The following is a 13,615-nucleotide window of genomic DNA, read 5'->3' as shown; positions in this document are numbered from 1 at the left end:
ACGTTGACTATGATTTTGAACAAGTTTGACTTAGGGGTATTTTGAGCAGTAGTTTGAGACTAGATCACTATTTGTTGTATAAGTGACATGTAGAGTCAACAGTTGGAGACATGATTTGTTCAACTATCTTTTCAGATTGTAAGTTGAGTTTTCCTGACTGTACTCATGGGTCGAAGGCACCAATATCGGCACACTGGATTATGTATCCTGGTATAATGGATTGATGTTATGCTGAGTATATGTTAGATTGGTAGATCTGTATGATTACCGGTGTTCACTGAGTATGCGTTAGATTGATAGATTTGTATGATTACATGTATTGCTGGTTATTGATTGTTATTGTATATGTCGACATGTTATGGTTTGTTAGGTTGAGGCGGTCCTGCTTTGTGTTGAATGCGAAGATACCTATGGCAGTCCAGATAGACTGAAGGCCTGTGAGGCACTCCAGTCATGCCAAAGGCCCGGAGAGTGGTCTAGATATGTTGTAGGCCCTACGAGGCAATCCAGTCAGGCTGAAGGCTCATACATGCATGTTGTTATTTGTATTGGTTATGTGTGATACTTTGAGGATATTCACTAAGTTTTGACTTACAATTTAAGTTTCATGTTTCAGGTATTTCAAATGATCGAGAGAAAACAAAGGTGTGACATCCTTCGATGATATGTTTGGGAGATTTTGTTACACTATGATTATGAGATATTTGTATTTGATACTTGGTTTTTGACTTGGGTGTTTTTTAAAAATAATGATTTTACTTAATTAAAAATGTAAAATTTTATCGTGATTTTGGGATGTTACACACTGATTCATGACCATTTTTGATGGAATAAGTGGTCATTTGTTAGATCCAAAAACAAATTATGGTCATATTGAAATACTTTTGTATACTTATCCCGATCCTACGATTGTAACTTTGAAAAATGATATAGATAGTAGTAGGATCGAGTTTGGCAGATGGTGATCGTAAAAGCATTGTCCGATCTATTCCTACATTTTATCAAGATTCTTTAGCCAACTCCAATTGTTACCCAATTGGTTCGTACTATTTACCTTCTTTTTTTTTTTACACTTATTGAATCGTAAATGACTAAATATGCCATTTTTGTAAAATCTAAATGTCCTGATCTGTTCTTATGATCAACCGATATGGAAATGCGTTTTCATGTTTTAAACTTATAACTATGTAATTTTTGGTAAGATCTTGTTTATTTGATTTTATGATCATGCTCTTTTATACCCGATTCTACATTGGATTTCGGTTTTTACAACCTTCCAATATCTCAACAAAAATTGACATAAAGTGCATATTCTTTTTATTATGTTATTTTAATTTTTTAATAATAAAAATATGCACCGGTTCACTGGAAAACGAGAATCACAACAAAAGAGCTCCTCCGTCGAAATATCCCAGACTTCGTCGTCTCTCTGTTTCATAGACAACACGAAGCTTTTTCAGATTCCCTTTTTTCCATTTTCTACCAGATTTCAAGCGTTTCTACCAAACCCTAGCCATGGATATAACACTCTTTTCCATTTAAAACCTTAAGACACATAGGAGAAAAGAGAGGACGTTCATTAATTCACCGGCGAGCGTCAAATGGCTGATACGCCGCCGTTTGTTCTGGCATCGGCTAGGGTTTTCACGTTTCTGGTTCTTCAATCTCGTAACACTCCTGGACCTACCTGAAACAACGATTATCATAATTAGAGAAAACTTGAGAAATTCGGACAACCATGGCTGCCGGAAAAAAGGGAGGATCATTTGAGAAGATACGGAGATTTATACGGACACTACATTTCTTAATTGTGATGCTGGCGTCGTTATTGATCCTATGGCTTCCAATTTTGGTTGCGATTGGTGATATATTGGTTCCTTCTGTTCTAATTTCGAGCTTTACCTGCTTTAGATGCTACAGTTTCAAGGAACATTTGCGTAGATACGATTTCAGAAGTTCATTGATCGACGTTCCTGTGGTTTCCGCTATCAGATCTCTCATTATCACCTGTACGCAACTTTGATTAATCCTGCATTTTTTTTCATTCCTAATCATCAATCATGACTATGCATTTTGCATTATTTTCTGCTGTTTTCAGCACGAGCTTGAACTTTTAACTTTAGTTAGAAACTAGAAGAGCTTTATCTAAAATTCCTTTGTGATTGTAGGTGTTTATATGATGTACGATGGCCCTGTGCTCTCACACGGCCAATATCTTGGAACAGTGACATTATGCTCCATTTTCTCGGTACTTGTTCTATCAGTTAAAGCGTGCGTCTTCACAGTCAATTCCCAGCTTGAAGCTGAAGCCTCATCTTCTCTTTCAAAACAAAGGCTTCATCTGAAAAGGTCATGGGGAATGCATGTATTGTTCTTATCATCTGTTGTTTTTGCTCTTGGTCATACTGTTATTGCTTATCGAACAAGTTGCAGAGCTCGAAGGAAGCTCATGTTCAACCGAGTTGATCCTGAATCGGTACGTTATAATAATAACTTATATGATCATATATGCATCTTTTTTGAATGATTTTGTTTCTACTTTACTACAATGCAGGTGTTTTTGAGCCAAATTTTATTTTCAATCGGTTATGCTAAAGTTTCAAGATCTTCAACTCCTGCTGCTGACAGGGCACAGAAAAGTGACAATGAAATCAGAAGAAAACGTGTAGGTCATAGCCATGGAGAGTTTCCAGTTAGATTACTAGCTGATGTGGATAGTTTATTCATGGTTTGGAATGATTTGAGCATCCACTACAAACTTAGCACACCTATTCCACCTTCTCGTACTTTATCCTCTACAACTCTTCTTGAAAATCCATCTTTACGTGCAATTTCAAAGACACAACATCATCTTCGAAGGAGTTATAGCATTCAAATTCAAGATTCTTCTCTTTACGCTCCATTACTAGATGGCACGAGTTCCCCTGTATTTTCTGAAGATAATGAAGGAACTAATGAGGATAGATTTGGTCAAAAAGTTTGTGAAGTTAATAGGCAGTTTGGGATTGTTTTGGTGCATGGTTTTGGAGGGGGAGTCTTTTCATGGAGGCATGTAATGGGTTTGTTGTCTCGACAGGTGAATTGTATTGTTGCTTCTTTTGATCGTCCTGGTTGGGGTTTGACCTCTAGACCAAGGCGAGAGGATTGGGAGGCTAATAAATTACCCAATCCTTACATGCTTGATACCCAGGTAATGTCCACATCAGTCTGAGTCTAATGCATGCCAAACACACTACAAGACTGTTATGTTAATTTCATATTCAAAATAATTTCCAGGTGGACATGCTTATTTCTTTCTGTAAAGAGATTGGGCTTTCTTCTGTTGTGCTTGTTGGTCATGATGATGGAGGCTTGCTCGCATTAAAGGCAGCACAAAAAGTCCGGTCATCATTAAGCTCTGTTGATGTAAGCTTATATAAAATTTGTGCATGCCAACAATCTTTATTATTATTTTTCTATTAAGTTATAAGTTTGAGATTAGTGAAAAAAATTATTTTTCAGGTGGAAATTAAGGGGGTGGTTTTGCTGACAGTAAGTTTGTCAAGAGAAGTGGTTCCTGGGTTGGCTAGAATACTGATGCGCACTTCTTTAGGAAAGAAGCATTTGGTTCATTCTCTACTCCGGACAGAAATTTGTCAAGTTTTTAATCGAAGGGCATGGTATGATGCTACCAAGCTAACAACAGATGTGTTAAGCCTCTACAAGGTATACTATACACAAACATATCACCTTGATTTGTATATTATAACATTTTCTTATCAAGGCATCGTACTTTGAAGATTTACCATATTATAGCAATGAAAATAGCACAATATCTAAATGACATTGCTATAATTAGGTAGATTTTTCAGAGTACAATGTTGTAATAGAAAGATACGAAAATAGGTTGTTATAATAAACAAACCAGTAAAAGTGGGATGCTATTTCTTTCATTTAACCCGTTATGTTAATCTCTTTGTGGTGATCTAATCAGCAGTTGTTATGCAGGCCCCACTATGTGTAGAGGGTTGGGATGAAGCTTTGTATGAGATTGGTAGATTATCATCTGATACAGTCCTCTCAGAGCAAAATGCATCCTTATTAGTGAAAGCAGTGAAAGACACCCCAGTTTTGGTGATTGCAGGAGCTGAAGATGCCCTTGTACCTCTAAAATCTGTTCAAGCCATGTCATCTAAATTTGTAGATTCTGTGAGTATATCTTATAAGTTATGAATCTTGCACCATTCTTCTGATTTTCTATATATTTGTTATTTGACAAAATAATGACATGTATACTTTTGCAGACATTAGTTGCAATATCAAGTTGTGGTCATCTGCCTCATGAGGAGTGCCCAAAGGTGTTGCTTGCAGCAATGTTACCCTTCATCAGCAAACTGTTAAGTAAAACAGATAAATAGTTTTGTTTTATACATGAAAATTCATAGGAGTTGCAACTCAAATCACACCTCAAAAGGTTCTGTCTCCTGTTATTTATTGTAATCTAGTTTTTGGACTCCTATGGTTTAAGCCTCTTTTACTACGTCACATAATATCTGTGAATATGAGATTTTGAATTTTGAAATTAGATTCATCATAATCTTCAAAACATGGTTCTTAGTTCATTAAATAAAGTAAAAAAAAACAAGAAACAACAGAAATACTTATAAGGTGACAACACACTTTACTCTTTGGAGGATTTGTTGATGAGGGATTTGTGGATGTGAGGAATAACGCCACCACCAGCGATGGTTCCTTTTATGAGTGTGTCTAACTCTTCATCACCTCTGATAGCAAGTTGCAGATGCCTTGGTGTTATACGCTTCACTTTTAAATCTTTGCTTGCATTTCCAGCTAATTCAAGAACTTCAGCTGTGAGGTATTCTAGTATAGCTGCTGTGTAGACTGCAGCAGTTGCTCCAACTCTTCCATTAGACATAGCTCTCATCTTCAGAAGACGATGAACTCTACCCACAGGAAACTGCACAAATCGAATCACTAACTCATTCAAATCTCATAGCAAAGTATTACAATTAAATTATATTTTTAACAAAACCACTTTGATGTGAAAAAACTTAACCGTTGTTCTTTTTAAAAATCCAAAGAAGTATTTCTACAAGAATTAATCGAGATTAGATACGTGTTTATAATTATTCATTAATGCATATCTGCACAATTGTGTTTGGATTTTGCGAAGAAAACAATTCGTATAGCTTCGATCGTGTGTAAGAAGAACAGAGTGTTAGAAGTGTGTAAAAGGTCAAATTAACTTGATTTTGAATAAAATCGCAAGACAATCTCCGTGTCGGTGATGAACGGATCGATTCTCATGAAAAACAGTTCGCGTAAACAAACTCATCGGACTAGATCTCAGACTCTGCACCTACTGATTACAACTAAAATGAGGTCAACAGAGTCTTCGAAAATGTATTTTACTTCCAGTAATCACTAAACCGTTAACTGAAGCTCTTGTATTCATTTGATATACATACATACGTCTGCGTGTGTTTGTTCGAGTATATCTTATACACACATACAGAGAGATAGAGGGAGAGAGAAGTGACCTGAAGACCGGCGCGCGAAGAGCGAGTGACGGATTTCTTCTTGTCTTTATCTCTGTTGCTTGATCCATTCACAGCAGAGGAAGATGCTTTCCCCATTATCAGACCTTTTGCTCCTTTTCCCGACATTTTCCCACCACTTGAGTACGGAATTCCTCCGGCCGAATTAGCGTTTCCGTTCGCTGGATCTCTTTGGCACAATTAATGTCTTTCGATTAACAAGTTCGAGAAGAGCGGACTGAGATATTTATGTACAGAGATGGTGAAAGCAGAGGGTCTCGAAGAATCGGAAGACGATCGATCGGACTCGATTGTTGAATTATATCACTATATGTGCATATATAGCACTTGAGCCCTTGTTATTTAGTAGATATGACGATTTTGATCCATCTTCTTCAAAAAGTCTCTGTACATGGGAGGTAAGATGGTGGACAGCCGAACCTATTCCCAAGCTCCAACAAACAATTAAAAAAGGGTCAAAATGTGTCTGGTTGCCTAAAATCTCCGTTATATTAGTCCGTCATCTATCATATAAGAAAAATAAAAACGAGTAATTAAATAATTAAAATAGCTACTATGTGTCTCGTTGACTAAGATCTTCTTCATGACACACATTAGTCCACCATCTCCCATATAAGAAAAATAAAAGGATTGAAGAAAAAGAAGGTATAAACAATAAATATAGATATAAGGAGGGTGCGTGTAGAATGTGTAAATTATATGAATATACGACACTTAAGCAAACAATCGAATTAATGCATGGAACAAACACAAGACATAACATCACGAACAATTAATATCAAATGCAACATATAATAAGATGGAAAGCAAATGATTAACTCATAGGGATGCAAGCATAAACAAAGGTCACCCTAAAAGGTAAAAGGTTTACATGTACGAGCAATTTAAGCAAAATACTAATAATAAAGCATGTAACACTAATTACAAACTTGGAACACTTACTAGAAAATATAAGTATACAGTAAGAGGGAACAAGTGTCAGATTCGCATTCAACGCAAACAAAGGCCCACTCGAAGGACTAAAGGTACAAACAAGGGATCCACTCATATGATTACTCATATACTAATCAACTACTCTGATCATATGCGTCCACACCCTTTTATTTGAGGTCATGTCCTCACAAAGACCTACCTCCTCCAAGTCTAACATCGTTTTATCTATTAACTTTCTTCGTTGGAGTCCTTTCATCATCTCACCATCCACACTAATTATTTCCATCCTCCTAAGCGCAACAATTAGTTCTCTTATACAGACATGTCCTTAACACCACAATCTTCCTTAAATTTCTTATTAATTATCACCACTCCTGGCGAGTTTCTAATAATTGAGTTCGGAACTCGATCTAATAAGGTTCCACCACAAACCCTCATTTCAACAACCTTCATCTTCCACTCATGGTCCTTCTTATTCGACCAACATTCAAATTCATACAACATAGACGACCTTACAACCCCCTATAGAATTTCTCCTTAAGTTTAGATGGGACCTTATTATCACATAAGACTCCAATGTCTGCTCTCCATTTTAACCATCCTGCCTTAATACGGTGAGTGACATTATCCTCAACACCCCATCCATATGAATCATAGACCCCAGGTACTTGAAGCTTTCATTCGGTTGTATGATTTGCTTATCAATATAAACTTCTACCCTTTCTACATTTTGCTCCCATATGAAATTTCACCAAATATACACGATCTTACATGTGTTGATCCTAAGCCCTTTTTCTTTCTATAAAATTTCACCAAATATACACGATCTTACATGTGTTGATCCTAAGCCCTTTTTCTTTCAACACCCGCTCCCTAGTTGTCCAACCTGATATTAAACTCAATCATAGTCTTTGCAAACCAAAACAATATTGTCGTCAAAAGTATACACCATGGTACCTCTCCTTGCATCTCGTGAGATACTTCGTCTGTAGTTAGGGCATATATGTAAGGGCTAAGTGACGAAACCAGGTGGAACCCAATTCTGATAGGGAAAAACTCTATATCGCCAACAGTAGTTCGGACACATGTCATATATGACCCTAATACAATACCTTAAGACCTTTCTCGCTCCCAAAGTCCTCCAAATAATCTCTTTTGGAACACTATCACATGGATTTTCCAAGTCAAACAACATATGAAGGCCCTCGTTTCTTTCTCCAAACTTCTCCCTAAGACATCTAAGTATGTGGATTGCCTCGGTCATGGACCTCTTAGGCATGAAGCTGAATTGGTTTTTAGCTACTGATGTGATTTGTCTTATCTTAGTTTTAAACACTATATCCTAACACCTTGTTCCCGAGTTTAACAAAAGAAAAGAAAAGAAAAGAAAAAAAAGTCATGGGAGAAAAGAAAAGGAAGGAAAGGAAAACAAATTTTCTTTTGTGTTCCTAAGTTGGAGAGAAGCGAAAGGAAAATGAATCATTTTGTTATTTCTTTCCAAATCTTCCCAAATCGAAAGGAAAGTTAGGAGGGAAAGTGATCATCCCATTTCCCTCCACCTCCCTCCTTTTAATGAAACTCGGGAACATCAATTTCTTTTATTTTTTTTTCTCATTTCCACCAATTTCTTTTCCTTTCTCTCGTTAAGTTGAACTCGAGAACGGGGTGTAAAGCTTTAATGTACGGTTAAGAAGTTTAGTGAGTAAAACTCTAGGGCTACGACAATAATAAAATGAATTAAGTATGTTGAGAAGTAATGCAAAGTGTTTAGATGCTTATAACATTTTGTATTATTTCATTTAAAATTAACATTTTGCTAATGCTTTTAACATAAACTCTTTTACACTATTAATATAATTCAATTTAATTTTTCACCTTATCTTTTTATGCAATGCATGTCAATAATAGACCTATTATAAAAATTTATAATCCTTTATAAAGATGAAGAAATTTATGTTATAAATGACTATGGTGATTTGGATCCATAACGGGACGCAACATATATGAAATAAAATAGAACGAGTATGCAAATCATTATATCATTATATAATAAATAAATTAAACCATCTACTCAGTGATTTACTAGGCAAGACACTAGCTTCCCAATACAGGGGTTTAGAGTTCGAGTCTCCATGATTTCAATTAGGAGATAGGTATGAGTATGATGCACAAGATGATCATAAAAAGGTTGTTTAGTATCATCGATAAATGTGAGCCCTCTTCCCCCAAACCTCGAAAAACAAGGAGTCGCAATGGATGCGAAGGAACCCATTTACGATACACGAATTAAAGTCCCTCCCCCCTCCTCCCTTTTAAGACAAATCGACTTTTTTAGTGTGATTAATTGATTATAGATGAAGACACGAGGTATGTTTGTAAATAAAAGAAACAAGGAGTATAGATGGACACTCAAAAAGTTAATGGGGGTCTAATGACACAACCATGAAACATTAGGGACCATCACCGAGAAAGAAAAGCCCGAGCTTGGACACTATAAATTCAAGCAATGCCTCAACGGCAGCCTTGCGCCTAGCCCTCTATACGCATATCTTTATATCTTAGTATTATATATATATTTTCCTTTTTTTCTTTAGTTTTGATTCATATAAATAGTTTGATCTATTCTCCATTGATGTTGGGTTTAGGAGGTGTGGATTCATCAGACAGAAGCGATCAGAACTTCAAAAATTAGGTTTCCCACCTGCGTTGATTGCCGTCATTACCTCGTATTCTACACGTATATTATAAAGTATTTATGTAAGATTTTGTTTATTGATACGAACATCAGACATTTTGTTCAGGCAATTGTGCGAGTTTTTGTAGGTCAGTTGTCGATTTCTAGGCTATAAGTCCTTGATTTCTAGAATTAGGATCGAGGACTGTGATTTGGGTTTGAAACTAAAAAAAAGATCGTATTTTAGGTTTTATTTTGTGTAATTTTAGTATTTAAGAGATATAATGGATAAGAAGAAAGTGGCTGTCCCTCTTGTATGCCATGGTCATTCTCGCCCGGTGGTGGATTTGTTTTACAGCCCGATTACTCCAGATGGGTTTTTCCTCATCAGTGCCAGCAAGGGTATGTCGTATTTTGAGCTCTGTGTTTTGCTTCATGATATTATTGCTCTATGAAATACATCTGTCTTTCACTTCATTGCTCTAATATAAATGTTGAAAGGATCATGCTGTAATTGAGTGAAACTCGATTCCAGTTTTTGCTCTTAAGTGCCTACATGTTATTGTTGTTGAATGATCATAACTTTGTCTTTTTGGGTATAGTTATAGTATCTTTAATGGCTAGGAGGCTTATATCAGTTGTGAGTGTTTTGATAATTTGGTTGTTGTTTTGTTTTTCTGATTATCGAGGGTCAAACTAATCGATTTTTAGGTGAAAAGTAGTTGTAAGTCACTAACTTGTAAGATAGTAGATTACTGTGATAAATGTGAAATTACATCACAAACCTTTGTTTTAAGCAATCATAGATTTGTCTTCCAGATTCCACTCCTATGCTTAGAAATGGAGAGACTGGGGACTGGATTGGAACTTTTGAGGGGCATAAAGGTGCAGTGTGGAGTTGCTGTTTGGACACTAATGCCCTTCGTGCTGCTTCAGCATCTGCTGATTTCACTGCGTATGTAGTCAAAACATTTTCTTTTCTCAATTATATATAGTGTAAAAGATCATGAAACAATAATTATTGTCACTAGAATGCATAATTCAAAAAGATTTTTTCTGTAATTGTTATTGATAAATTGAAATTGTAACATGCTTTTAATATAATTGATCTTTCTTTTTGCAGGAAAATATGGGATGCATTAACTGGGGATGAATTGCACTCGTTTGACCACAAACATATTGTTCGGGCATGTTCCTTCTCTGAGGTAATTTCATATTTTTACCTAAAAACTTGATTTTTTTTTTCTTTTTATAAATAATATAAAAAACAACAAATTTTGTTTAATATATAGGATACACATCTTCTACTGACGGGTGGTTTTGAGAAGATACTTCGCATATTTGATTTAAATCGTCCGGATGCACCCCCACGGGAAGTTGAGAAGTCTAGCCCTGGATCTGTAAGGACAGTTGCATGGCTTCATAGTGACCAAACTATATTAAGCTCTTGCTCTGATTCAGGTGGTGTAAGGTATGCAGTTAACTCAATAATTCACAACTTTTTTTCTTCTTCTTATGTTTCTATTTAGGGTTAGGGTCAATTTTAATCAGTTTCTATGAATATAGGTCTATTTTGGGTTATGTTATACTTTTAGTTTGTTACTAGGTCAAACAGTTAAAATTTAAAGGAATTTACCTGTGAAACTGGATATAACAGGTCAAAATGGTTAATTAATTGCTGGGAACTTCTGTGGTTTTGATTGCAAAAAATAATGTTTTATTTTTGCCCTAGAAGTTACTAATAAAATTCAAAAAATGAATAAAAAAGTGTTAGTGGGTCAAATCAACTTGCCCTAAAACTTTATATGTTTTGAACAAATCTTGCCATTTTGACACATGTAATAAATATTTAGGCTATGGGATGTGAGAAGTGGCAAAATTGTCCATACACTAGAAACAAAATCATCTGTAACAAGTGCTGAAGTAAGTAAAGACGGACGTTATATTACGACTGCAGATGGATCTAGTGTCAAGTTCTGGGATGCAAATCAGTAAGTTGTAAATAAACTCTCTCAATTTCTGTAATCTGTACAAAATACATATTTCATTTTTAAAATCCTTTTTTTTGCTTTTAGTTTTGGACTGGTGAAAAGCTATGATATGCCATGTACTGTGGAATCAGCATCACTGGAACCAAAGTTTGGTAATAAGTTTATTGCTGGAGGGGAAGACATGTGGATTCGTCTCTTTGATTTTAATACTGGCGAAGAGATTGGTAAGCAAATTTCTTTTTATATATTTTATGTGAAAATCTGCTATATATTTTTTTGCGTAAATCATCTTTATTTTTTTTCCTATTACAACAATGTTCATTGAAAAATCTAGCATTTTATACCAATTTCATCCAAATACAAATGAACTTTCGCTATTATAATCGGATAGATATAACAAATGGAAGTTACAGTGTTATAATTGGGTAGATTTTTTTTAAAACAAAAAAATTGGAAGTACAATGATATAATAGAAAGCAATGAAAGTATGATGTTATAATAAGAAAAGACAATAAAAGTATGTGGGATAAAAAGGTTAAGATTAATTAGAGTACATTGTTGTTTATTTATTTATTATTAATATTTTTTTTTTGTTTGTGTTTGTAGCAATTTGCAAAGGTCACCATGGTCCGGTCCATTCTGTACGGTTCTCACCGGGAGGTGAATCATACGCATCCGGCTCAGAAGATGGAACCGTAAGAATATGGCAGACACAGCCACCCACACCCACAGCTGCTTTAAATGGCCCAAACAAGCACTCTTCACCTTCACCCCTTGAAGTAGTTGCATCAAAGTTGGAGGATTTACATGTTGCCAACAAAGACTAAGAAGAATCATCTTCATGTTCACGTTCAGGTTATATTATTAATCTAACCAGTAGTAACATATGTTTTGTTGAATCACTTGGAAGTTGAATATCCTCCTTTAAACACAGGGTTTGATTTCTGTGTTCTTTTTTTCTTGTGAGTTTATACGTATAATTGGGTTATGTGTTGAAAGTTGCATCCTGTCTCAAATCGATTATGATTGCTTTAAATAGTTAGTAAGTTCTCTGTCATAGTCTTAGTTAGTTGATCTAAAAGTTGTTGGATTTATTTATAATCCATTGCCTTGAAAGTAAGGATGACATAGGATAGAACAAAACAAATTGTACTGTGTTTTGTGCAAAAGACATGACTATAGCCTTCATTGCATGCTCAATGACAAACATATCTTTTAACAATGACATACATAAAATGGCTGGCTATAACCTTTTATGTGTTTGTATCATAATTATAAAAGTCGATTGCTTTTAAATTTTACATTATTAAAGGCTACCAAAAAAGTTTAAAGATATGCACATGAACAAACTTCCTTTATTGAAGATCTTTCTTTAATATAATGATTTGTTGACTTTGATCGTTCCATATTTTAAAACGCTTAAATAAAATACGCCATCTATGTTTATAGACTTATGCTGTGATAAGAATTGGGTGATAAAGCTTTTTACGAAACCGAAGTATAGTCACCAAAATAGTCGGATCAGTTTTTTGAATGTTGCTTGTAATTGTGTTTCTGCAATAAAAATCCAATGACAAGCTTGTTGCTAGGTGATGATGTTTCAAAGGTTTTGTATAGGGAGTGTAAAAAAACTGAAAACGAACCTAAAATTGAAAAAAAAAGTATGACAGCTGGTTTCGGTTTTTAAGAATCTGATAATTAGGTGTGATTTTTTATAGTTATGTTCCATAACTAGCCTTTGAGAGTTTTTAATAGTTTTTAAATTTTAGATTTTAAGAGAACTTGAATTAAAAATTTTCAATTGTGAGTAAAAAGCTAAACTTTTATTTTACATAAAAACTTCATAATCTGGAAGCTATTTTTGGATAGTTTTTTAGAACTTTATGTTTTATGTCATTTTATATACTTTAAAAACTTAAAACTACTTTTATCGTATACTTCTACACAAATAAGAGTTATGCAATGTCGAATGTCATATATATATATATATATATATATATATATATATATATATATATATATATATATATATATATATATATATATATATATATATATATATTAACTATGCTAAAAAACTACATGTAATTAAAAAACAGAATCTTTAAAATTTGGTTTTGATTTTATTAAATGATCGAGCCGAATCAACAAATGATGCCCACTTATTATATTTCAGAAAATATGGATCATGGTCACAAAATATAGCCTACTGCCAGTTCACTAGGCCTACAATGTGTCAAACTAAGATATGGATATTTTGTTTGGATTGGCTTGCCCCTCTTGTCTCATTTGTTTCTAAATAAAGTAACAAACAACAATTGGTGATTGCTATACAAGTGGGTATCGACTTTCCACATGGCCCAAACCGGGGGTCGACATATAATATTCTGTATTTTGTACAAATCTAACTTTTTTCTTCCTAAAAGCTTTTTACTTTAATCAAGTTGCTAACGTTGCAA

General features: G+C 34.6%; 3 protein-coding genes across 4 annotated transcripts; 2 read left to right on the top strand and 1 right to left on the bottom strand.

The window, feature by feature from the left end:
- The first annotated feature begins 1,367 nt into the window (after positions 1-1,367).
- LOC145085266 (alpha/beta-Hydrolases superfamily protein) lies at positions 1,368-4,585 on the top strand. The gene is made up of 7 exons (XM_079023503.1): positions 1,368-2,009; positions 2,169-2,476; positions 2,555-3,190; positions 3,277-3,405; positions 3,502-3,705; positions 3,988-4,188; positions 4,284-4,585. The coding sequence occupies exons 1-7, from the start codon at positions 1,739-1,741 to the stop codon at positions 4,395-4,397; spliced, it is 1,863 nt and encodes a 620-aa protein (XP_078879629.1). The 5' UTR covers positions 1,368-1,738; the 3' UTR covers positions 4,398-4,585.
- On the bottom strand, positions 4,542-5,885 carry LOC145085282 (putative histone H2A variant 3). The gene is made up of 2 exons (XM_079023504.1): positions 5,541-5,885; positions 4,542-4,957 (listed from the first exon to the last, which is right to left on the bottom strand). Exons 1-2 carry the CDS (start codon positions 5,664-5,666, stop codon positions 4,661-4,663), a joined length of 423 nt encoding a protein of 140 aa, XP_078879630.1. The 5' UTR covers positions 5,667-5,885; the 3' UTR covers positions 4,542-4,660.
- Positions 5,886-9,016: 3,131 nt separating this feature from the next.
- Positions 9,017-12,192, top strand: LOC145085239 (uncharacterized). 2 transcript variants are annotated; one of them, XM_079023501.1, is made up of 7 exons: positions 9,017-9,567; positions 9,985-10,120; positions 10,289-10,370; positions 10,458-10,636; positions 11,019-11,156; positions 11,241-11,380; positions 11,763-12,192. In XM_079023501.1, the coding sequence occupies exons 1-7, from the start codon at positions 9,450-9,452 to the stop codon at positions 11,981-11,983; spliced, it is 1,014 nt and encodes a 337-aa protein (XP_078879627.1). In that variant the 5' UTR covers positions 9,017-9,449; the 3' UTR covers positions 11,984-12,192. The 2 variants fall into 2 exon arrangements, with proteins under 2 accessions (XP_078879627.1, XP_078879628.1); XM_079023502.1 differs by lacking the exon at positions 9,985-10,120 and having other exon boundaries at positions 9,338-9,567.
- Positions 12,193-13,615: the final 1,423 nt, after the last annotated feature.

Source organism: Lactuca serriola, chromosome 1, assembly GCF_051521515.1.
Source record: "Lactuca serriola cultivar US96UC23 chromosome 1, Lser_US96UC23_V15, whole genome shotgun sequence".
In the NCBI taxonomy this organism is placed as follows: Eukaryota; Viridiplantae; Streptophyta; class Magnoliopsida; order Asterales; family Asteraceae; genus Lactuca; species Lactuca serriola.
The sequence above is the reverse complement of the archived record's forward strand: the minus strand, read 5'-3'. Positions and strand labels throughout refer to the sequence as shown.